The 25,776-nt window shown below is 44.3% G+C and overlaps 2 protein-coding genes across 4 annotated transcripts in view; one reads left to right on the forward strand and one right to left on the reverse strand.

Annotated features, from left to right (window-relative positions):
• The window catches only part of LOC149364863 (uncharacterized), a 39,077-nt gene extending 29,437 nt beyond the window's left edge, over positions 1-9,640 (reverse strand). For 2 of the 3 annotated variants that reach the window (XM_089574805.1, XM_089574804.1), the window contains exons 1-6: positions 9,485-9,640; positions 7,694-7,803; positions 6,222-6,306; positions 1,897-2,051; positions 1,215-1,293; positions 127-319 (exon numbers count right to left, since the gene is read on the reverse strand). In XM_089574805.1, the coding sequence (XP_089430931.1) occupies positions 127-319; positions 1,215-1,293; positions 1,897-2,051; positions 6,222-6,306; positions 7,694-7,803; positions 9,485-9,595 (733 nt within the window). In that variant the 5' untranslated portion in view covers positions 9,596-9,640. Of the gene's footprint in view, positions 1-126; positions 320-1,214; positions 1,294-1,896; positions 2,052-6,221; positions 6,307-7,693; positions 7,804-8,943; positions 9,393-9,484 lie in introns of those variants that run through there. The other variant, XM_089574806.1, reaches the window with a different exon arrangement.
• A 326-nt stretch (positions 9,641-9,966) lies between these two features.
• Pat1 (Protein interacting with APP tail-1) lies at positions 9,967-24,258 on the forward strand. Its single transcript, XM_089574807.1, has 14 exons — positions 9,967-10,133; positions 10,557-10,645; positions 12,589-12,749; positions 13,931-14,054; positions 14,508-14,676; positions 16,046-16,102; positions 17,254-17,286; positions 17,395-17,462; positions 17,859-17,964; positions 18,245-18,369; positions 18,468-18,553; positions 19,607-19,801; positions 20,771-20,932; positions 22,477-24,258. Exons 1-14 carry the CDS (start codon positions 9,999-10,001, stop codon positions 22,713-22,715), a joined length of 1,749 nt encoding a protein of 582 aa, XP_089430933.1. The 5' UTR covers positions 9,967-9,998; the 3' UTR covers positions 22,716-24,258.
• The last annotated feature ends 1,518 nt before the right edge of the window (positions 24,259-25,776 follow it).

Genomic DNA, 25,776 nt, shown 5'->3' on the forward strand with positions numbered 1-25,776 from the left:
TCATTTAAAACAAAAAACATGCTACTTCCAAAGACACAGCAGCACCAGCCGCAATCCTGACACAGCTCTTTGCTGCAGCAACAAGACATGGCATGACACCAAGCAAAACTAAGTTGGCTGCCTCACCAGCTTTCTTTACTTTCTCCGGTTCAGCCATATGGACCAGGCAGCGCTTGACTACTTCGTGGACATCGTTAGGCTGAGAGTAGACAGCCATGATGCGAATCACCGTCCCAGGAGGCGGAGTCTCATTCACGAAGACATGGAACGGGCACACTGTATCCAAGTTTGCGAAGAGCTTGCGTCGACTTTCATCATACTGTGTGAAGGAGAAGTGGGGGAATTGAGTCAGGAGTATGAGACATCACGTTTCATCATGCAGACTTATACTTCCGTCGCACAAGGCAAACTCAATTTTGAATTATCATTAAATGAGAAGGCAATCGACAAATGCTGAAGTGAAACAGTAATAAAACGAGCCTAAAGTAAGCACAATTTTTATTTCTAAGTTTACTCACACAAAGCTATACAGATACTTCACAGTTCGACACAATCCACAGACAGTTACTATGACAGGGCGACGATGGGCAATGATGCAAACTTCATTTCAAAAGCATTCATTTTCTGCCGACAAACCTGCCACTGATCAGCGAGTGTCTTTGAAACGTTCTCAGCTACTATGGTAGCAACACTTGTGGGGCACTTTGTTGCCTTGGTTGTCGCAAAAGCACGATCATTGGCAAAAATGAGTGAAACACGCGGCTGAACAAGAACAGTGTCGGTTTGTTTAAATCTGATTACCGTGCAACCTTAAGAGCCTGTCATTTTGACTACTGAACAAAAATTAATGAACTGGTTCCCGCAGTTTAAAATTTTGCAACTAAAAAGGTTTCCTTTACTTGTTCTGAATTTTTAATTTTTTTTCCTTCCAATTTAGTGCATGCAAGGTTGCTCTCAGGGGCCCTCGAGACTCCATTGGCCATTCCCAAACATCCATCGAGTCAACTCCTACAAAGTTCAATGGCCACTGAAAACCTCTATATGGATCCAGCTGATCCCTCTGATGTCCACCGACTTAATGGGCATTTAAACTGCCTGTGTCACAAGGGTATTACCCATCAAAAACGAACAAAGCATGAAGTATTTATCAAGCAAAAATAATTGTAAATGCGGGTAATTATGCTAAAACTTTCAGTACCATGCAAGGTCCTTACCGTATAGCTGACACTTTTGGTCGACTTCGATTGAGGAGAACATGACACATCAAATCCATAGAGGCCCTCATAGGAACTTCTGCAAAGACATGAAACATTTTCAGCAAATACTACTTTGAACAAGACATCAAAGTTTGGAAGAGAGAACATTAGCAAGCCCAATTAAAAAAACCCTCGTTAACTCAAACTTCAAGTCTTGAAGTACAGGTCCGCCATATATTAGCCTTTTAAGGCACAGTGTCCCCAAATGTGGCCACATAAAATTTTGTGCAGAATGATATCAAGCCAGGCATGCAATTTAAAAGATGGCTCAGAGTTTTACTGTAGCTCTGGTTCGGCTTCAATGGGCGCCAATTTTTGTTTCTCGTTCTACAAGCATAAACACTTTAAAAGGCCTAAAATGTGCCGATTTTTTATTTTTTATTTTTACACAATGGCTTACGGTGACAAGAATGAGTAAAAAAAGGGGTACAATTGAGAACTTAAAAATAGTGCTAAGTCACGATGTGGATAGACAGGGCCCGACAGAAACTGCATGATTAATACTCTGGAAAGGTTGGAATTTTTTCAGTACAGGGTATGGCCCTAACACGCGTTTATATGATATTCGTTTCGAATTCACTTGAAGCAAAAGGACCACTATTCACGCATGGCTAGACCTACAAAATAAGAAAACACCCACGTTGCTGGCAGTGCTGCACTGCTTGGTACTGGCAGTGGGGCAGCGGACATCGTTGGCGCATGCTGCTGCTGCTGCGGTTGCTCCTTGGGGTGCTCACCATCGGCACCATATTGCTCCATCTGGTTGTGCACTACCATCTGGTGCCCATTTGATTCCTAGAGGCACCAGGAAAAGCAGGAGGTGGACCTATAGCAATCATTCATGCACCCCTCCCTATAGGGAGCAACGCGGAGATGGCAGACTTCTAGGGATCGTAGTGTCATATTGAGAGAAGAAAATTCACAGTGCATATGATAAAGACAGCATGGCAAACAGAGGTGACGCACATGGAACTGATGCCAAAACTGAAAGTTGTGAATGCATAGCTGGACTGGATGTAGTGGCGGTGCACACTCTACACCACCACATTTAGTTTGGCTACTGGGAGATTATGAGACTCTAACCGTAACGTAACATTTTAAAAATAATGATTTATCCCTCTTTTACACACCAATTTTATTTTCAGATATATTTACAGGAATGGCAAACGATGTCGTGGTGGCATGTCATTTTTTGTCGTACAAGCATATAAGTCACACCATTATATAAAACGAAAAAGATTTAAGAAACAAACGCGACTTAAACACTGCAAAATATGGTAGCTGACTCGCAGCACGGTGTGTGAGAAAGGTAGCAGTAGAATCACATCTCACGATTTATGTAGCCCCGAGCTACTGGGACGGTATTACGAGTTTTCGTCTCAATTTTGAGACTCTGATGTCAAAATGACGACACCGCGAGATGCAAACGCGGAGTCAACCAATCAGCGGTGGCCAGTGAAGTCCCTAGCTAGGGGCTTTAGCGGCTAGTAGCAGGGCTCCACCCAGGAAGCATTTAGTTGCGCAATAGGGGCCCATATGCAAACGTTTTGCTGTAAACAAGCCGTTAATAAAATGAACAGTGTTTTATTTTCCCAACAAACTATGTTTCAAACTTAACAACATTAAGCAAAACAAGAAGCATCCTCAGTTCTGCAATTAAGTTTGCTCTTCAGTCACTTTTGCTACCGCGAAGGTGCACTGACGCTGGAAAAGCATCGGCTAGGTGGCGTGAGCTGCCGCCTGATTCAAAGGATTCAGCTACATTCAGCCTTATCCCTCCACCTACCTATTCACCCATCGTAAACATGGCAGCCAGAAAAAATCAGCCGATACGACGGCTGTCCTCTTTTTTTACACATTACGTAGAATCAAAGTACTGCGCAGACGTCTTAAGTGCGCGGAAAAATCTATTTAAAGGCAGTGATTGCTACGAGTCTGCCGAGATCAATTTGCAAGGAGCGCTTGGCTCGAAAACCGGCGAAGGCAGCTTCAAGGCAAGTTCACACTGGCAAGTTCCAAAAGTCGCGCTAGTATTCTAGGCGACCGTTTTCGGTCAATTAGTTACGGTTTCCGAAGCACATGTAAAGCGGGGAGGGAGCGTAATAAATCGATTTAAGCCTGCCGCGCGACCTCCGCCACTCGCCAGTGTGAACTCACCTAGCCTGCTATCGATGGCAAATGTGCTCTAAGGGCGATGCGTGGTTCTATTTATTTTTGTTCAGAAAATACCAGGCGACCATGAATAATCACACTGCAGCAACTGCCGACATACGGGAGCAGACCAGTGCAGCTGCTGGGAGCTTGCAATCTCACTGCGGGAATTAAGAGCCGGCAGCAACGGTCACTGCGCCAACAATCACTCATGCTGCCCGCTTCGGGTTAAAGGGACCATGAAAAGAATTAAACCGCTTGTAAATGTTAGAAGTGATGCTCAGAAGCATTGACACCAAGTATGAGTCTTCGGAACTGAGCCGGCAATTTATTATGAATTTTTAAAAATCGTGTTTTTTAAAATTCGCGGGCCGCTTGGTGTCTTCGTAGGGAGCAATTCTGAAACCAAAATCGGGAAAACAAGACGTCACTAGTCCCATGACGTCGGCAGGCCACTACACGCTGTCATTCGCTAGAGCCGCGGCAGCTTCGACGTCACGGGCACACTTCCGGTAGCGGTGAAAATCGTCTGCTCGAGCTGCCGCGCGACCCCCTCGGGCAAGCGCGAGCGAGGGCATTGCCTTCGCGCATATGGTTTTAATTTACCTCTGCCGCCTCTTTCTGTCGCGAGTTCGGGAGCCACTCGCAGTGCCTTTTTCGACTGCCCAAGATGAATACGCCTTGCTGTGTCGTCGGCTGCAAAACCAGTGACTGGCGAGGTGTTGAACTCAGGCATGTTATTCCTAGAGACGTGCGTGAGCGAGCAGCCTGGATGGAGCGCATCGGACTGCCAGCGTCGCACGCCCGCCGAAGACTCCGCGTTTGCGGTCGACACTTCGCACCTGACGCTTACTACTATAACCCAGCGCTCGTTCGACAGTCAGGCATGAATGTCAAGCACCTCAAGCTTCGACCGAAGTCGCTGCCGACACTGTTTCTTCCCGCCGGGAAAGTTAGTTTCCAGCTAACAGCGATCGGTATGAACGTTTGCACGATAGGATCTGCGATGGAAGACAATTTTATCTACGAGAACTTAAAAAAAGGTGCCGCATTTACTTAGGGCACAGGACGAATTCGAAGCGTTAGCTGTCGCGGAGGGCCTTGGCCCGACGGCTACGTACTGCTGCGGTTCACATTCGGCTGCTGCTTCGACATGCAGACTCGGTCCCGACCTTCTTTCACTCTCCCGTCCGTTTTACGACCGTAATACCGTATGTTCCTTGTGTTCTAAGTCGGGCGGCGCGATTTTGCAATCCTGCAGCCGGGTGTCCAACATCATTCGACAGCTAGGCTCAGTATATGCACGGTGTTTCACGCCAAGACTTGGCAGCATCGGTGTGACGGCCGAACCAGCGCACAAAAAAATAAAACATTGTGTGAGCCGGGAACAGGTCCGGGTCCATTCTGCCAACTAGCAAAGAAACCCGACGCGTGCCGCAATCCAAGAAAGCGCCGAGACCGGAGAGACGCTGCCGACGCACGCTGCTCCTCGGGGGTGCGACAACCGGAAGTTGTAAACCGAACGTCATCGAATGACGTTTTCATGGGCGGAGCCCAGTCCCGGAGCTGTTTTCTTTATTTTTTTTATGGTGCCCCGCGCGTACGAGTTGAGGGGGGAGAGGAGGAGGGTGATTTTTAATCGCCTATAACTTCGTTGTTATTGATGCTAGCTCAAAAATTCTTGCGCTGGAGTGACGAGTGATGGATTGCCTATCTTTACATAATCTCAATTAATTTGTTTCATAGTCCCTTTAAGCACTTGACATTCGTGTTGGTGTTGTTGCCGTTCCGTTCGGATGATGCTCGGATGACGCCGCCGGGGATACTGAGGTGGCGAAGTTTATGCGAAGGAAGTCCTCCTTCGCCACCGCCTTGTCTTGGGGGTCTCGCCGGAAAGCGCGCACCTTCTGCGACTTAACTTTGACAGTGGTCTCCGCAACTCACCGCAAACACTTGCTCACAGTCGGTTGGGCTACGCCGACGTTTACTTCATTTCCTACAGTGTCTTGAAACCCACCGGCGGCGAAGGCGCACACAGCACTTGCCGCTCCACTGACCGCGCACTCACCCGCACCCCTCCAAGTTCAACGGCGAGTTCGTCGCACAGCCACTGTGCTCCTTCCTATGTCAAAACGCCGAAACGACTCGTCTCGCACGTCGAAACCGTCTTCATGCACCCTCTTACACCGCGCGGCCACCGGCCATGTAGACAACCGCCATTTTCTGCCTCAAGTGGTTCGAGACCACTCGTACCAATCCCTAAAAATCGTCTCAATCAGCTCGCATAATTAGGTAAGCAACGTCAACACTTCTGCACGTTTATGACGTCGGCCGGTGACGGAAAAAACCAATATGGCCGCTGGTCACGACCGACCAATAGGAACGGGGCAAATGAGACACTTTTTGAGACACTTTCCGATTGAGACGATTTTGAGCGACTCGTAATCGCGCCCCTGCACACCCATTCAAACACATATGCTGCTCGACAGGCTTTGAATAAAGAAAAAAAAAGTGCGCAGCAGAAGTTCTATAGCACTCTACTTTTAAGTAGCTGGCTCCTATTGCAAAAAATGATAACGGGGTACTTAGATATTTATGAGAAAACATCACACAATGAAACACACGACTCCTCACACAGTGCTAAAAGTGACACTAAATTAGCTCATCTGATGGTGTCTTAAATGCTTTGCTTTAGTGCTTTTCATTGTTCCCATTTAATTCTGTGCTATGGCAATATACCACCAGAGGCAATATCAAGAGAAAGAAGAAGTGCTTAGAACCCCCCAAAAAAACCCTTGTATTCAGGCACCTTACCAATACATTCAGGCCATCTTCGTCCATAGCGCCAACGATGTACTGGTCCACTGCAATAGTGCCACTTCCTTCGAAAGGAACGTTGCTATAAGCGAGCACCGACAGAAAAGAAGGCATAAAATGAGACAGTGACGGCAGACGAGTTCTGCACAGCGACCTAATCGTAATATGCTATCCAAAATTTAACTTAACCTGAAGAGTGTGTCTGAAATTTGTAGTGAATGTTCACCTGACGCCTTTTGATAGCAGTTTGTACTGTCCAAGGCAATGTATAAGAGTAAATTATTTTCTGTACAGTAGGTGTCAAACCTGTGAACAGTGCTCGAGCAGTGCACAGATGGCAATGCACTGCTCAAGCAATGCAATCTGCCTACCACATGGTTTGTTCCCCACAGGCTTCCGAGAAAGCACGGAAAAGTGTGGAAGAACAAAGCACACCTAAACTACAGCACTCTCACGAATGTCTTTGAAAAACAGAGCTCATATGTTGGCATAGAGGAAGAAAAGAGCCCCCTCTACTGGAGAAGGCAAGGACATAGCACTCGAAGATGGAAGACATGCTGCATCACAAGCCCTGTGAATCATGCATGTGCATTTAGTTACTTCGAACACTGTCACCCTCTCTACTAGGGGTTTATGAACTACTTATAACCAAATATGTGCTCCATGTGTCGAAAAACCTTGGGAGTGTTGTAACTAAAGAGCACAACTACAAAAACATGTTTTGCAAACTTTAAGAGACCTGAGAAAACCATGCAGAAGGTTTTCAAATCTTCTTCATGGTTCTGAAGGTTCTCGAACCATGCAAAACCCAGATCAATCCAAATTAGTCACGGGGGTACAATGAAAATATAGCTCTCCATTTGGAGTTTCTTTTTTTTTTTTTTAGGATTCAAGGGCCAAAATCGGGCCCTATGTTTTATGTTCAAAACTGGGTACAAATGAACTTGTCAAAAACTTTCCTCCTAAAATTAGATATGTTATGGCTGGTTCTACCACCAAAATACACTACCAGTGCTTGTTCTGCTCTGGGACATACAATGCCTTGTTATTTCTTGCTTTTATAAGCAATCAATAAATGGCAGCTAGGCTGCACCAGAAAATTGTCTGCTACAGCAATTTTTTTTTTCTTTACAACTGTCACAAACACTATGAACAGCACTTCCGTTGTATCCACCTTTCTGCACCGGTAAACCACCATTTCCTGAGGGTGCCTTTTCAGTTATAAATCAAGTAAATCCGGTTTTACACACACACACAAAAAAAAAAATGTTCTCAATTAAAAAAAAAACCCCGTTTCCACAACATGGCTATCAATATTATGCGCCTGTCTTCATTCTCTACATGGATTTTTTCTTTTTTGTCAAAGCACAATGAGTTATGTAGAACATCCTGCATATATATCAATTTACCTACATATAACAACAAGAGTTAATCACTTGGCCATCATACTGGGTAACTTTTCAACTTACCAGTTGTACCAAGGCCAAGCAGTTTCGAAGCTTGGCGGAAGTTCCCTTTCCACTACAGCAAATGATTTTGGGCTGAGTGCAGCCATTGGTGGTGTGCACTCAAGTGCGTCCTGCAGAATCACAAGTTTTCCTTACTTCCCCTGAGCATGAAATTAAATAAGCAGGCAACCAGACCATGTTTCGCTACCGCACTCAAGGGCACCAGCAGAAATTCTTGCAGCTTAGTGAATAGCTTTAGCTCTCTCATTTCATGTGTAGAGAAAACTGCTTTTCTTCTGTGCCCTCTGTAGAGTTTTAATTTGTCCTTTAAACAAAAACATAGCAAGATGGCATGTACAAATATTCCGAGATAATTAAGAAAGACAACAAACATCAAAGAAACAGAGACATATGGAGCTTCCAAACGCCTCTCTGCGGTTCCACAATTCCACTAGATCAGCATAGTCCAGACCCCGACCAAATTTTGGGTACACAAATTCCAACTGCGCTCAGCTTCATTACTGAGCAGACTAAAGTAATGGGAAAATGGCAGTGCTGCTAAAACAAGTGCAAGTAGCTCAACACAGGGACTACAGATCCAATGAGTGGTGGTGAACACAGGAAACTATTCATTGTACAGAACTGCGAGCGGTGACTATGACAAACGAGTCTGACACGACTTTCTGAATGCCTTGTGTTCTTTCACCTATGGTTCTAGACGTCAGTTGTGTACATTTGGGCACATTTGCCTACTCCTGTAAGGCCCCGAGAAAAGCTCCCAGTACTGTCGTGCTTGTGAATTAAAAAAAAAAAAATTGTTTCCATGAATAAATAAGATTCCAAGCACATGAGATGCTTCGAGGCTTCAAGAGGCTTCTCAGGAATGACAAATGATAAAAAATACACAATCAGGAAGCACACAAGCTTAAAAAAAAAAAAAACAAAAAACTCTAAAGCACCAGAGGCATTCGCTTTGCTTACAGTAGCGCAATTTCCTGCAGCACTTTTTATTGGCAATTAGACCGACGCAGCCATGTCAACAAAGAAAACGGCAGCATATACGCACGCTTACAGCTGTCGTTATTTAAAAAAAAAAAAAAAAAGTTCCGGGAGGTGAAGCTTCAAAAGTTGATGCTGCGCAGCATCGGCAAAAGTGACCAAAATGCAACGCGCATGACAAATAGCCAGAAGCGAATTTATTCATTACAGCACCTCTTTCGCATGCAGACTTTGAATACCTTTTTGTTTCGCATAGCTTTGAGCAGACTTACGGCACAATTTCTTGCCGCTGGAAGTTTCGTTCATATGCCCCACAGAGGTCAAATCCAAACCATTTTACTTTACCAGCCAACATTCACAGTTTCAAAACAAAGGATGTACCGTACAATGTTTTCCCTTTCAAGCTTCCATCATTTACAAGTTACGTTCGCAATGCGTTGCGCGCTTCGGCCGACTCGGGAAGAAAAGCAAGAGCAAAACTAGGCCTACGTGCACCACAGGCTGCCGTTGCCGGTGTGTGATGCAATCGATCGCGTATAAAGCTCACAACTCAAGCTCAAGCCCTCTCCATCTGAAGAACTTGCTGTCATTGCAACGGGCATTGCTGCTGTCAGGCAACGGTTTGCACTCACTGTCACCGCGCGCCTAAATGTTTCTCGCGCTGTCACAACAAAGAAGATGGACACGTGCGGTTTCGCGAGTTTCGCGCTGAAGGCAAATTTCGAAAGCGGAGCTCGTGACATCACAATCTGCGGCGCGCGAAAACGCGCGTTGGGAGTGAAATGCGCTCGGCGACTGCAAAATCGGACTCACATCAGTGATTATGCCCTCCATAGGTAAGCAGCGCAGCAAATGCACCAGCACCGAGCAGCGGCTGGACGAAGGCAAGGTATTCAACGGCCTGTTCGCCGTAACGCCGCACATAAACCCCACATACAAACAAAAATAAAGTCGGCGGCACAAACACTCAAGTCCGATACCGAAACTAACTCCACTTGAAAGGCTAAAAATTGTATCGTTTCCACATAACAGGACGAGTCTACCACAATTAAAATTTAAAACACAAAACTTCAGATCTCATTATTACGCTAGCAAAAACAAATGCTTTGATCAGATGCATTTCCTTTCGCTTGCCATTTTTCATGATGTTAAGATGTACACTTTTAATTACTGGCCATTAAAATTTTAACCAAGTATTTTCTTGGATGTGCAGGCGCTGCAAGCTGTTCATAATCATTAAATTAATTGTCAAACACTACCGCAGATACTGCGCCACCAGGCTGCCCCACGAGCAGTTGCGATTCGTTTTGATGTCAATTCAGGAGTAATGGCTTCCCGCTTGGAGTGGATTCCAGAATCCCTGTACAATTCAGCTGTAACTGCGCTGGTCAACAACTACCCGATTTTTCAGAAGGATGTGCGATATCTTCCAGAAAGCATTGCTTTCGACATCTTATATCAGGTGAGGTCCAGGCCGGTGCAAACACCGAAACCAAATGAACCACACGCGTAGGACCTAGTGCTCCATCATGACTATATGACCTGCCTGCGTAATCTGGGTTAAACGCTTCATGCCGACCTCTGGTTCTAATGTTTTGCTTTCATGTGCTTCATACTTGAAGGAGATCTGTTAAGAAATTAGCATGTAGACGGTTCGGGAAGTGCTGCTTTTGCAGTCGGAAGCATCACGGGCATTTTCATATCGCCGTTGTTTTGTGTGATTTTAAACTTCGAACGTTAGTAATTGATTGCGCCTGTGTTCATACGCTTCCGTTTTCTCTTTCTGTTAGAGGATATCGGCAGTACGTTTCTGCGGGTACGATTGAGATGTCCGTTTTGCTGCTACTTGAATAACATTGATGAGTGTTGCTCGTTTGTTTTCCAGTTGTACAAGCAAAACAAACTATGTTTCTTAGGCTTCGAATTTTACGACTTGGATATCTTCGCGAAGATATCAAAGGTGAAGGACAAAAGGTATATATCTCCGCTTTATTCATGACTAACTTCCACATCTTTCTCTTGGCTGTTATATCTCTTATCTGTTTGCATGATATGCCTGTGCGAGCGCGTGTGCGAGCGCATAAAATACATCTCGTGGCACTTGTGACCATTATTTGCCGTCTTGTTGCTGTGAATTTTGTGAAGGCATGTAAATTATAGCATGGTGCTTCAATCAAGTTTTGTGTTTAATGGCGAAATGCGATCGGACAGGACCGGTTCAGTTTAATCCTGTAAACCGTTTTTGCTTTGAAAAAGTTGCGAGCAAATTGCTCTTATCTCCAGCACTTGATAAGATGCTTTGCTGCTGACTTATTGCCAAGTGTATGCAATATATATTATATGCACTCTTTTCTGTGAGGATAAGGTTTATTGTTTCAACTCTCTGATTTGCATCATTATGTGCTGGTCTGGCCTGTGCTTTTCTGCAGTACGTACTGTGTGGCAATATGATTAATCTCGCATCCTTTATTTCTTATGATTATGGCAATATGATTAATCTCGCATCCTTATAGCTACATAAACTTTTTGAGCATAAATTATTGATTCATGAAATAGCACAATATATACATGTATTTGAATCCCCCCCCCTTCCCCTAGTAAAGTCGCTGAAGGAATGGGTTAGACCAACTACCTTCTTAAATAAAACGCTTTCTGAAAATGTTGTGGATGTAAACAGCAATTAGGAATGCACTGAATATATCAGCATTAAAGTCAAGCCTGTTTCTTCATTGGGTCATTCATCACTAACCTCGCAGCTTTTGTGATTAGTGCTGCACTGTTATCTAGAGTAAGCTCAACACTGATTGTAACGATCAAACTATGAGGCTTCAGGTGCTCCATCTGTTACTGCTGTGCAGTTTACTTTTTAAATGCTTTACCAGCAAGCCATTTTGTTTTAGTTGGCATGTGCCACCTTAGCCTTATTGATATTATTGCCAGCGAAAAGTTCAGGCTCTATCACGCTGTAACTTTAGGAAAACATTTTCTTTGTTAGTCTGTTGCAAAAACCGACATTTATTCAAATATTTTTCTGATGGGTACAGATAATCTTTGCTGCATGTTGATCATCCATGTCAGTAAAGTTTCTAACGAATGAAAAATGCCCAGGCTTAAAAATATTGCAGAGAAACTGATTTCTGGATGGAAACTGGTAAGAACCTCAGCTTTAAAGGTAGAAGTTTAGCACATGCAAAATTGGTGTGAAGTTGTTAAAGGTGCACTGAAGAGGAATCTGAACTTGTCTTTTTGCCGCGGGAACTCGATCTATACGTTCCGAGCTTTCTTAGAAACTTCGATTTATTGCCCTGTGTGGCCGATTTCCCTATTTAAATCGCATTAACGTCCGGCTCCCGCCTTTTTTTTTTAATTCTCCCTCGTACGGTGGGCGGAGTCGACCAACGCGTGGAGCGCCTTTCACCCAGTCCCGTGGCGGCTTGCCGCTCTGCCATCGGCGTAGCAATACATAGTAGTCCGTAGTAGCAAATAGTCCGCGCGTATTTTTATTTCTTCGGGCTTATTTTGCGTCTATATTATCTGCGAATGAAACTGTTTATTCATGGAAACCTAAAAAACAAAATAAAGCGAAAGCAATGCCTCCACGGAGCTGGCTGAAAGGCGCTCCACGCGTTGGTCGACTCCGCCCACCGTACGAGGGAGAGTTAAAAAAAAAGGCGGGAGCCGGACGTTAATTCGATTTAATTGGGGAAATTGGCCACACAGGGCAATAAGTCACTGTTTCTAAGAATGCTAGGAACGTGTAGATCGAGTTCCCGCGGCAAAAGGACAAGTTCAGAATCCTCTTCAGTGCACCTTTAATGCTTTACTGTCAAAGTACAAAGAACATTAATATGTGAAGCATGTGAACGATATTGTGGGAGTGTACTTATTTTCTTTGATTGCTGCTTTTCAATTTCCAGGCACCTTCTGCACCACTGCTTCCAAGCAGTCATGGATCATGGCACGCAGACAGCTCATCTATTGGCCGAGGCCTATCACCGACGTTGTGCCTCTGCCTCCCCAAATGCCACTTTACACCACTGCTCGTATGAGTACGTCATATCGGTCGGGATATCACTTGGTGAGGGCACACTTATTTCCCAGGGACAGCCAAGCATATATATGAGTGTGATCCGCACCTATTACACTGGAAATGCCGCATCATTGCATCTCTATCCAGCTTTAGTTCACGGAAAAGCCTGCATTTAGTAAATTGCATTAGTGTTGTTGTTGCTGCTTTAATAAGCAACATTTAGGGCCAGAGTTTGAATTTCTGACTCCTTCAAGAGTAGCTTACTTGTCTGGGTGCTCACATGATCTACACCGCACATAAGTGATGTGACCTCATTTTTAATATGCATATGCTTGCATTCTTCTAACTGCACTATGCTGTCTGAATTGGTTTGAGGGTGTTCCCACTTATGTACAATTTGCTTTGCACTTTTAAGTTTAAATGCTATAAACAGATGTCCAAGGCCTTACTTTGGTCTTCGCGTAATTCGGATAAATTTTTGATCACTTGGAAGAGTTAGCTCCACTCGGTTTCGGTGTCTTTTCTGCCCCTTTGTTTTATTCATTAAAGCAAGTAGGTGGTGTATAGTTGCTGAATGCAAAGAGCAGTAAAACAGACTTTTCGCAAAATGTTTCACACGATTAGTGACTCATCTTTGGCATACTTTGCATGCATGGGAGATCAAGGATTCTTCTTTCATGTGGGTCAGTGGGGGGGAATGTCAGTGGAAGGGATTGAGGCCAGTGTCCTACCGTCTGTGCACAGTTTAATAATGTTGGAAAGTGTTTTCAGTGGTTCGTGAGAAAAGCACATGAGCACGTAGCCTTCACTGCATTGGCACCGGTTTGTCAAATAATTTGTTTTAACACTTTAAAAGTGTTAACAACAAATAAAGCTTGTTTTTGGCAAGTTGTGTTTTACCTTTTTCACACGTTTTCGTGGTATTGCTTTAATGTGTTGTTCAGTCATTATGAAAGTTGTCACGTTTTGGAAGCTCCGTCTATGTTTGAAGTGCCTAGCTCACACTAGTTAACTGGACATTAACTAACATGCTGGGGCAGTAGCAAAGGCCATTCTACTTTGCCTCATTATGTTCTCTGTATTCAATTCAGTTTTTATCACTGCTGTAATCTCTATCAGGCCTGCCTCTACAAAAACACTTGTTATATTGTCTGTCACTTATGTTTCCTGCGGTTCTGGTGTCACTGGTGACTTCTCTTTACATGAGTGGCCTGGCTTTATGTGTGCAGGCAACTTCCTCAGCGATGCTGGCTGGTTCCGTGAGAGTGAGAAGATCCTGCTTAGTTGTCTCTCACTATGCCGTAAAGTGGATGACTACAAGCACTGGGTGTCTGCCCTGGAATGTTGCTTGAGGTGGGCAGCTGCCATACATCTTTTTCAGTGTCGTGTATAGAGTGCTGTATTTTGGTCATACATACTTCATTTTCTTTTCACATTGTTTTTGTTAGCACCTGTAAAGATATGTGAACGAAACCTTAGAGCTGGTTTGAAGTGGCTGTCCAGTGCTTTTTGGTGTGTGGCTGACTAGACAAAATGTGGACAATGATGACAGCTTGCCTGCTTAGCGTGACTCACATTGTGCATGTGCAGTCCCAGCACCTCACTGCAGCCAGAGAGAAAAAAAAGAGTCCGCTCTGAGGAGATGTAATTGTCTCCAGTGTTCAAGCGTGTCTTCTTCTTATCCTTTAGGCAGAACTGGCTGGGAGCCGTGAGCAGTAAATGCCATGTGCAACAGCTCACTCAGATACTTAAGCCACTTTTGTTGATTATTTGTTTGTTTGTTTCATGATCATCATGCATTTGCAGGCTACTGCATGTACAGCATTCATACTGCAAGTTTACGGAGGCCATGGAGACTCTGGAGGAGACCAAGCTGTACATTGTCAAGCTGACTAATGTGGGCCACTCACTGAACCTGGCAGGCCTCTACTCTGAGTTCTCGTCGCTTTACTCCTGCCGTAGCCAGTACAAGGAGGTACGATGGCTTTGCGGCTTTCTGAAGTACATCAGGGGCTCCATTGGCACTGCAACATTTTACGGGGCAAGGTTTTTTTTTTTTGTCGTTCAAAATTGTTCATTTTCTGTGATTAACTTTTGTCCTGAGATGCCCGTTGTAGTACTTTTTATCTCTGCGGTTCAGCCTGCCAGCGCAAGTGACCATTAAATTGCTCTTCAACTGATTTTAGAAAACCTTGTTTTGAGTGATGCTTAGGTATGTCAAGGGGGTGCACAGTAACCTGCATATTTGTCTCAGTACTTGCTGAAAATTTTTTCAATTGTGCGCAGCCTACTTTGTGAAGAGGTTATTATTCAAGCTTTCCATCACACTGCTGTGTAACCAAAGCAGTGTATTTGGCATTGCACCTATGCACTTCTCTGCTTTATGTGATAGCACTGGCCATCATTAGCCCGCTAATGATGGATGCGAATTACAACTTGAAACGCTTCCTTGCTGGTCTTGAACATGCTGCATCTTTGAAGCTAGAAAATCAGAGTAGAATACAACTTAAAAAAAAAGAAAGCAGCAGTTGGTAACACTGGCCCATGGTCTGCGGCATCCTGTATTATGCGACAGTAAACACCTTTTTAATGTTTGACTCTATTAAGCAAGCCAGGTATCCTATTTTTTACAAAGTATTTGCTATTGGATAGGCAGCCATTTCATATATTCCAAGGTTTCTTAAAAATTTCTTTTTTGGGGGGGATACAAGCATATCTGCGCAAGTTTTGTTCAGATTTCATCTAAAAACTTCAATTTCACAATTAAAATTTGATAATAACTCATGAAACACTTAATGAAGCTCATATCATTAATAAGTGATAAACTGGCTTCACTTTATTGTCTTGCATTAAAATTTAAACCTTGTAGTTTTCAGACCAAAATTTAACGAAACCCCATAAAATACGGCCATCGTTGGCCAAGGCACCAGCAAGCCTTGTCCTTGGAAGACCAAGCCCAACCAGATCAGCCAGTGAAGTGGACTGGTTTTGCTCTCTGGTGGGAAAAACAGTGTATGAAGGCCAGTGCCAGAGTTTCCTGTTTTGTTTTTCTTTCGGATGGCAGCACCAGTCCACTTACCCGTACACTTTATTTAAAGGGCTGGCTCGCTGACAACAGTAGTTTTTCATTTTTATCACACAGGCTTATAAGTCCTGTACAAAGTAGTTCCCAAAATGTTATGTGCAGAAGTTATGTCCAAGGCCACCAACAGTACAGGAGAAATAATTTTTGATGCGTGTCTAAATAAATGCTTCGATACTTCGAAAGATCATTTCTTATTTGTCTGCAAAGATTTGAGCACTGTCGTGTCTTGTATAATCCTTGTATTCTTTTTCCTGTGCAGGCATATGACTGGGCAATGCAGGCACTGATGCACCTTAATTCCAATGCACATCCTAAGGTGAGTAGTGCAGTTCAACATAGTTATGAAATAGACTAAATGGCGTTTGCATACTAATGGCGGAAGCCAGCAGCATAGGGGAATGTTTTTTTCTCTAAATTTCTGTTGTTCAATGGAAATTAATCGTGCAATTATTTTATTGCTCAAAGATAATTGATTAGAAAGCGGAAGGAAAACCAAGCATATGCCACCAGTGGGATCCGAACGCACGACCTCCGACTTTTGCGGCGGCGGCTGTCTAAGTGCTACGGTGTTGGCTGTCCAATCTTCTGCTTTTGGGGGTATTTACATAAACCTAACCTTGAGAGTGTTCACCAGCCCCACCTTCATCCATAGCAGCGGACGTAGTATGCCCTGTATTACCGCTTGTGTCACTTGGAACATAATTGGATGGCCAAGGTGGAAGCTGAGCGCCAACCCTCTTATGCTACCTATGGCATCAGGACTGCCAGAATCGAGGACCTCGTTAAGCTATTGAGCAGACAAGGGAAGGGAAATGAGGGGCTCGTTATGACATATGCATGAAGGAATGGTGGCGCCCTGGATTCATCTTTATTGCTGCTGTTTTCAGAACATTCAGTGGCTGTGAGTGGGGCACCAGGCTTTCGCTTTGTCTCATCTCACCTGTAGCAAAACGTCTGAGCAATAAATTTGCTTTATTTTATATTTTATATTTAGAGTGATGAGTCTACCGCTTCTAGGCTTAAGGAGGAGCGGTGGTTTGTTGACAATAATGACCCCCATTTTGATAACCAGATGGCATCACTAGGGTGACCTTATTGTTGCGTCTCCATCTGCACACGTGAACTAAACGCGCAAACGTCACGAATGGCGTGCTGTCCCTCAAAATGCTTGGTTTTAGTATATGTTAGTGTGCATACACATATGGTGCGTAGGCAGCATTGATTTGCACTTCTTGCTAACCGTACCGGTGTAGGCCTCAAACAGATGACATGCAGATGATGAGGTGCAGAAGAACACGTTTAATGCACTCTCCTGATCGCTGAGGCGGTCTCTACCTTCCATAATGCTGCAAGGAAGTTGTGAAATAAGGTATAGTAAGCAGTGCAGCATTTGGCACTTGGCAGAGACATTTATTGACATGCAGTGACTACTGTGACAATTTATTGTGTGCTTCTTTGGATTTACAGTCAATCATTGATGTCCTTAGGCAAGCCTCAAAAGTGAGTACTGCTTTTATGCTTTTTTTTTTCTTTACTTGTTGCTGCCCGTCTGTCCTTGGTTTGTTGCTTTTTGCATACTGTTTCTCATCTGCCCTATGCCCTAACCAGGCCTGTGTCGTGAAAAGAGAATTCAAGCAGGCAGAGCTCCTTATCAAGCAGGCACTTCACCTGGCTTGGTAAGTATGCTTTTCATCATATGTGTATCGTAAGGATGATTAATTTTATGCGTCAACTTCATTCTCATGATTTTGCTCTGTACATTGGTCGATGTAGCACGTATCATATATTGGTGCGTGTAAGTCACCTGCGAATATATGTCACCCCCCCCCAACTGTTTGACATACAAGCCCAGGCATCACTCGCCTGCTCCTTCCGCCCATCCTTTATTTTGTTTATTTGTTTTTGTTTACAGAAATGTTATATAGTAATTTAGTTGGTTCGAGATTTTTTCATGAATGAAGGCATTTTCTGCTGCTGAAATTGTTTCATTTTATATCAGTGCAGCCTTTTTATGTTGCCTTCTGTAATCTGCAGAGATGCTGTTGAACACTTCACACATTTTTATCACACAGGGAACATTTTGGTCGTGAACACCCCAAGACTGCAGACACTCTTCTTGACTATGGCTTCTACCTACTAAATACTGACTCTGTTAGTCAGTCTGTACGAGTCTACAGGGTAAGTGAACAAACAAAGACAACACCCATAATTATGCCCCTGCTATAAAAGTATAACAGTGTCGTGCCTCTGCCTTTGTGTTGCATCACTATTGTTGCTTGAAGTCTGTGGCAAAGGGGGTTAATGGCCTGAAAGTTTTTAAGTGTGAATAAAAATGGTCCATAGCTATGGTTCAGGTATTATGTATTTTTTTCTTGGTTAACTATTTGCAAGTCATGCTGAATGGTGTTTATTAACTGTTACACACATTTACTTTGTGCTTGCTCTCTGAACATTGCAGAAGGTCTTAGACATCCGGCAAAACGTCCATGGGGGCAACAACCTTCATGTAGCCCTGGCCCATGAAGACCTTGCTTATTCCTCCTATGTACTAGAGTACCGATCTGGAAGGTTTCAGAATGCAAGGTAAATGCTTGTGGCTCCTTTTTGGGCTTTGTGTAGCACTCGGTTACACTCCTTAAATCTTCTCACTTTGACTGTACATTTCCATCTGCATTTTGCAGAGACCATGCTGAAAAGGCAATGCAGATCATGACTCGTCTGCTCCCTGAAGATCACTTGCTCCTGGCTTCTTCAAAGAGGGTCAAAGGTACATGCAAACAATCTTCCGTTTAGGGAGTGATGCACACTTTCGAATGGCATCGGGTCAGCATATGTTAACGGATCTTTTATGTTGAGGAGCATTTTGCACAATGTGTAGATTATGTCCTGCTGTATTGACTTCCACCTTTCAAGGTCACGGCAGTTAAATAGAAGTCGAGGTTTTAGTATCTTCCTTGGTCATGTTGCACTTCATTTGAGCTGCAGCCATTCTCGTTGATCAAGGCTCGAAATAAACTGCAGTGCCACACGCTGAATTAAATTGGGGAAGACGGGTCGTTTATTCCACTTCTCGCCTCTACCTCTGCTGTCACTTTCATTGTTTTGCAGCAGTAGCCGCCGCGGTGGCTCAGTGGTTATGGTGCTCGACTGCTGACCCAAAAGACGCGGGTTCGATCCCGGCCGCGGCGGCTAGAATTTCTTTGGAGGAGAAATTCTAGAGGCCCGTGTACTGTGCGATGTCAGTGCACGTTAAAGAACCCCAGGTGGTCGAAATTTCCGGAGCCCTTCACTACGGCGTCTCTCATAGCCTTAGTCGCTTTGGGACGTTAAACCCCATAAACCAAACCAAGCTTTGTCGGAAGAGGTTTATCTAGGCTTATGGCAGCATTGAGAGTGCTAGTCTTAGTGGTAGCTGTTTTAGCACTTCTGTCGTAACAAAGCCCAGTGTTATTTCACTGGCCAACAAGATTGTGCCATTTGTAGTCATGCCATCCGGATTCGAGAAGGAAAAACCTGTCAACCGTCCTGTCTACTACTTCCCTGTGTATCGTCCTTTGCGTGGTTTTCGTTCTTAGTTCAAAAACCTGTCAGTTTCCTTATCTTTTTGTTGGTGTGCCAGAGTAGCTTTTTATTGAACTGCCTTTTTTTTTTCCCTTAATTTAGAGTCATTCCGTTTTGGTTCTGCAAAAGGGGTACTTTCTCTGGCACTTTTCTTTCTTTTTAAAGCCCTTTCTAACGTATGTCCCCAGTGAAGTGACACAAGTGCTGCTTTGTATGTTTACGCAGAGATGTTTTTGCAAAAACAACGTTTTACACGCAGCACTCATTCTGGAGGAGATAGCCATTGACAACACTGACAAGGAGCAAGAGCAGCGGCTGCTACAGGAAGCCCTGGACCTGCACGTATCGGCGCTGCGCCTCTCGTGCCAGGCCTTCGGAGAGATGAACGTACAGACGGCCAAGCACTATGGGAACCTTGGCCGCCTCTACCAATCCATGCGGCGCTTCAAGGCACGTGCAGAAATGCTTGCCTTGTGTCTGCTTAAAAAATCTTTTTTTTTTTTTTGCACTAGCTGCATGTGCCACACAGGTCATGTTAAGGATGGGTGTACAGCTCTAATATTTCGGTAGTACCGTGGCGGCCCGACCAGACAGTCATTCAGCATCTTGCGAAGTGAAGTAGTGGTGAAATGAATGAGATTATGAGCATGTGCACAGAGCACTTCCCATTTGCAGCAACACCTGCTCTGGTTGGTGCTGTTGTGCTATTAAAAAATCAGACTGCTGCACTTTTATCTGGGACAAACTGCTTGTGATTTTATTTCTTTTTGGCTTAGTGTTGCTTCCCTCTGTTATGTACGCACCTCGGCATTTTGCAAATTGCTGGTATGGTTGTGCTTATAATTTTAAAGATGCCGTTGTGGTTGTACATACGCAGACATAGCCCACAAGATAAGTTTCCTGAGGCAGTTCATTTTGTTTTTTTGCTGCATTCTTGCGTGAGAGTTGACACAGTTGGGCTGCAGTGTTTTTGCCCCAAGTGCCCATTTTGTCAGTCAGCACCAGACATTTAAGTTTAGTGCTAGGTGTCCTTGTTATGAAAGAAAAGCTGGTGTTACTTATAAAATTTTATCTGGAACAGATGTTGCAGTAAATGCTACTGGTAGTCTTTCTCTGCATTGTCAGGTAGGAAATTGCTGCCTCTTGTTAGTTTGCATACTGAGGGTACACAAGGCATTTAGTGATGGTGATGGTCCATCAGCTCAGTTCTCTGTTGTTGCCTCCTGACGGTGGTAGCTTCTCGGAGAAGTTATTTTCCCAGAACCAAAGGCGGCAGGAGTGAAATTCTTTGGCCAGACGAATTGCAGTGGTGTCGGTAGTCTTTGGAAGACTGCGTGGCAAAGTGTTTCCTCAAGACTAATGCTGAGAGGGGCAGGTTGCCTGAAGGTGGTATACAGACTCAGTTTCTTCGTGATTCAGGAAGCGGAAGAGATGCACCTGAAAGCCATTGACATCAAGGAGCGGCTACTTGGCCCTGAGGATTACGAAGTGGCTCTGTCAGTGGGTCACCTAGCCTCGCTCTACAACTATGACATGAAGCTCTACGAGCAGGCTGAGCAGCTTTACCTGCGCTCCATTGCCATTGGTGAGCCTGACAAGGGGCTGCTAAGCCACATCCTCTTTCTCACTTACTTGCAAATGTGTATACCTCATTTCAGGGTTAGCTTGCTGCAGTGCGAAAGGTAGGTCCCGGTTTACGATGACTGCATTTGCTCACATTAGGTATACTCCAGCTCATAAGTTCCTTGCAGCACCATGGAAGGCAGAGACCCCCTCTGCCAATCAGGAGAGAGCGTTAAATGTAATTTTCCGCGCCTCGTCTGCATGTCATCGGCTCGTGGTGTACACAGATATGGTTAGGAAAAGAGAATTAATAAACGTTGTCCGCATACCATAACTGTATGCATGCTTGCATACACTAAACGCAAGCGTTTTGCGGTACGTCACGCCATTTGTCACATTCGTAGATTTAGTTTGGCGTATGCAGACGGAGATGCAACGATGAGGCCAGTCTGGTGGCGCCATGTGGTTGTTAGAACAGGAACCATTTTTGTCAACTAACTGGCGCTCCTCTTTAAGCCTAGAAGCGGCAGAATTGGCAGTCTGCTTGTACATTTTTTTATAGGCAAGCTGAGACGAAGCGAAAGCCTGGTGCATCATTTATGGCCAATGAATGTACTGAAAACGCCAGTAACAAAGATGAACCCGGTCTGAAGGGAGAGGTCCTGCTTCGAAGGCACCGCCGTTTTGGAAACAACATTATAGTGTACACAAGAGCCATGCACGCTTGACTCTGTAAATAGCGTGCGTAACTCGAGCGTACAGTAAGGCCCAATTTGAAATAGCCTTTGGCACATGTACAGGGGCGATGGAAAGAAACGTGGACAGAACGAAGTCTAGATGCTCCGTTCGCATTTCTTTTCATCATGCTTTTACTTCGGTGGTAGCAAAAAGATGCTAAAGTCATCCGTGATGTATTCTAGGATTGAGTCGCCCGTACGTCTTTTTCTTACCACCCAGATAAAAGCGCGAGAGCACGTAGACACCACGTTGTTCGCGTTTCTTGCCATCGCAATAGTACAATATGAAGCTCACTATTTTTTTTTTTATGTACGCTATCCCATATACCCATTTTATATTGGCACTACATTCTGCACTGTCAAAATGTTGCCTGTGCACTCATTGCAGCTTTGGTGGTGCTGCAAGGAACTAATATGCAAGGAACTAGAATAGTTTGTTGGCTGCTCAAAGCCAAGAGCTCGGAGAAGCATCACCGAGTTGGATCAAAACAAGTTGGTGCATTAAAATTGCGACAAAGCATGATTAAATACCGTCTCCACGTTTGGATGCCGAGCACTGCAGTTTGTTTTTCATTTCATTTTATGACCTGTAAAAATTCGGGGCGGCTTTGTTAAAAGTTTAAGGCTTCACAGACCCCATATAAGTGCCTTCAAAGACCCCAGGTGGTCCTTGGATATTATTTTGAGAATTGGATGTACAAATGATGCTAGGTGACAGGGGAAAGAACTCTGTGTGACAGTTCTTGCCAAGTGAACTACGTGTACTACTGGCAAGGCACCCCCCTCTCTCTGCGAGGCAAGTTGTGACCTGTGTTTCCCGTCACCACAGGAACAAAACTTTTTGGTGAAGCATACAGCGGGCTGGAGTATGACTACCGAGGCCTGCTGAGGGTGTCCATGGAGATGAACAAGACGAACCAAGTACTCCGCTACACCCGTGTGCTTGAAGAGTGGCGGCAGCTGCGTCAGCGCAGCCTTCGTGAAGGGCACGATGCCTCGCCGTTCACCTTCTGCGTCTGCAAGGTGCCCCCAGAGGACATCTACACGTATGTCACCAGCCTGCGATAGGAGGAATCACTAGCCACGCCCAGTTCCTGTGTGTACGGAAATCCTTGAAACATCTTCAAGTCGTGTTGGATGGACTCTTGGCGGTAGCCACCCAGGCTTCCTCATGTGTTGATCCCTGCCTCTGGTCATCAGCCTGACCACTGTGCACTGGTAGTCTGCTCTCTTGTGAGAACTCAAGAATCCTTTCTTTTTCTTGCTTTGCCATTGTGTTACGACTGTGTTCTTGTTTGCTGCCAAAATGGTGGAAGCGGGGATATTCAATGATTGAAACCTGCGCGGCCATTTAAAGAAAAAGTCATTGGTGTGCTTCTTCATGGTCTGCACATGCTGCGAAAATCAAGTTAAATTGAGGTTCCAGTGCATTTGTAGGTAGCAGGCATAATCGAGGACTGTTGGCAAAACAGCTGATCTATCCCAAAGGTCCCCAGTAGTGAGTCTGGTAGTGTTACGTTTGTCGCCTTGCACCTTCTGCACCTGCTAGAGGTCAAGTTATCGAGGATTTCATACAATGAAACAATCTTTGTTTACTGAACACTGGTAAACGTACTTACTGCTCTCCGAGCTCAGGGAAAATCAGTTGCATGGATTTATCGTTTAGTTCACCGTTTGATTTTGCCAACTTTAAATGGGATGTTTTAGGCAACCCCTATGCAAGCGATCACCTACCTAAGCTAATCAGCTTATCACACAGGAAGTGACCCTGAAAAAACCACGAAAACCATGAAAAGTTCAGAAATTGTATCCTCGCTACTACACATTTAGCTGTCCTTCAGTCTTCAGGAGTGGTATGACAGAATCATAATGTATGCTGCCGACAAGATTCCAAAAAAATTACAAACTAAAGCTTGGGGTGTATCTTGCAGATACCCCACATGGGAGAACCTTCAGTCACAGTGCCGAGAAAGGGAAAGCAAACTTTAGAGTGAACAGTTTTCCACTGTATCTAGTTCTTCTCACTATACAGAATCGAATTTCAAAGTATAAAAATGCAGCTGAGAGACAAAGACTGCCGACAACTGGCAGTGCTCATGAACCAGTACAATTACGCTACAAGAAATTAACAGAGTACTTTTTTCTTGTAAACAGACGGCACCAAGCCCAGATGAAATTCATTACGAAATGCTAGCCCATCTTTCCGAACCCGCTGTAGAGGCACTCCTGAAATTTTCTAACAAAGTATGGGTATCAGGAGGAATACCGGAGGCTTAAAAAAAAAAAACCATTATTGTAGCATTGTAGAAGCCAGGAAGGGTGCCAACCTCTCTTTGCAGTTGCAGTCCCTTATCCCTGACAAGCTGTCTTGCTAAATCTTGTGAAAGCGGTCTGAAAGCATCGGGTTAATGTTTGCGTGCATTCCTTCGCAACGTGACCTGCAGCTGCGTCACATTGTCTGGCATCATGACGAGAAGTGGTGCAGACATGACAAGGTGTTGTGTTGTGTTAAGGGGGGACACTGGTCTTGAAAAAAAATTTTTTATTAATGAAGTCACAGTTACGAAATCTTCAGGGCATATGTATTTTTGTGTGCTGATTCTAAATATGTCATTTAATTTCATGTAAAACAATTCCTTGAGCACTTATGTACTTTTTATGCTAGCATTTTGCGGAGAGTTTTGAAGAAAATTTGCTGCGGGAAACGCGCTGAAATGTATGCCATTGGATTCTCGTGACACCAAGGAATACAATAAGGGTGAAATTGTCTTCCTGCCTATCATAGAACTTAAGTTATAGAGTTTTGAAGTTGTCGCTTCAGAAATGAGAAGGAAAATGTGTATTCCTGTGTCTGAAGTTGCAGCTTCCGTACCCTATTACTCAAGTTCTATGAGAGCCAGAATGATAATTTTACCCTTATTGTATTCCTTGGTGTCAAGAGAACCCAAGGGCATACATTTCAGCGAGTTTCCTGCAGCAAATTTTCTTCAAAACTCTCCACAAAATACTTGCATAAAAAGTGCATAAGTGCTCAAGGAATTGTTTTACACGAAATTAAATGACATATCTAGAATCAGCGCACAAAAATACATGTTCCCTGAAAATTTCATAACTGTGACTAAACTAATAAAATTTTCTTTTCAAGACCAGTGTCCCCCCTTAAGGCCTTCAATGAAGAGCTGAAGAAATGGGAAATTAAGTTTTTAGCCTAGCGGCAGACTGCATGGCCAAGGTTTGCACCTCGCTGTCATGTCATGTGGCTGTTGGCCATGAACTGCAGAAGTGACTGGGCAAAGTGTGTAAAAAATCTTTTGCAGCTTCTTTTTCTTTGCAGTGCTTGGAATGCACTCATGTGCGGTCATGTTGTGACTTCTGTCTCACAGCACTGTGTCGAGATCATTGGAAAAGGCTGGTTCTTTTTTGTCCCATCAGCTTTCTTCTTGTACTGTGGTACTTCTATCACGACTAGCACAGTGTGAATGCCAACAGTGAGGAAAAATGCTTTGCACGACTCTGAGCTCTGGAAAAGTATAAAACTACGCCATATTTGCAGTCGTGTGCATCTGGGGACTGCACTTGTGATGACGGTGTGCACTGCCTTAAGCCACTTGAAAGGAGGCAGCACTGCTCCATAGCGTGTTGCGTAAACAGTTGAGCGGAGCATATTGAAGACCTTGTGTCAGTTGTTCAAACTTTTGTTTATCTTGTACATAGAAGTCCCGGGTTTAGGAGACATGTAGTATGTGCATTGATAGATAATTGAAATTTCTCTTTGAACTGTCAGGAGAATTTCATCAACGCAGCGATGTGGCAGTCCTGTGCGCGGATGCGCATGAACTCTGCACGTGCAACACTTGCAACACATTTTCATGTGCAGCGCATGGATGGCTTACCATATTTTGTCAGGCTAGCCACAAGAAAGCAAAAACTAGCATTTTGAAGTGTTTGTTTTGTGCAGGCTTTATTGGTTTACTGTGCGCACAAAAAAAAGTGGCATTTGTTCTCGAAATCATGTTGCCACTAGAAGGTACCTTCATGTAGCTTTAGAGCAAGCTAATGCACGAGTGTGCATGTGAATGAAACTGAGCTGCATGTTATGTGGTGTTTCAATGTCAGTGGCAGTATGAAC

This window comes from Amblyomma mixtum, chromosome 2 (assembly GCF_055824585.1).
Source record: "Amblyomma mixtum isolate Tamu chromosome 2, ASM5582458v1, whole genome shotgun sequence".
Taxonomy (NCBI): Eukaryota; Metazoa; Arthropoda; class Arachnida; order Ixodida; family Ixodidae; genus Amblyomma; species Amblyomma mixtum.

Coding starts and splice junctions, on each gene's coding strand:
- Pat1 (XM_089574807.1), top strand. CDS start 9,999: ATGGCTTCCCGCTTGGAGTGGATTCCAGAATCCCTGTACAATTCAGCT. Junction 10,646..12,588: donor TCAAAGGTGAAGGACAAAAG/GTATATATCTCC, acceptor TTCAATTTCCAG/GCACCTTCTGCACCACTGCT. Junction 18,554..19,606: donor TTCTTCAAAGAGGGTCAAAG/GTACATGCAAAC, acceptor TTTTACACGCAG/CACTCATTCTGGAGGAGATA.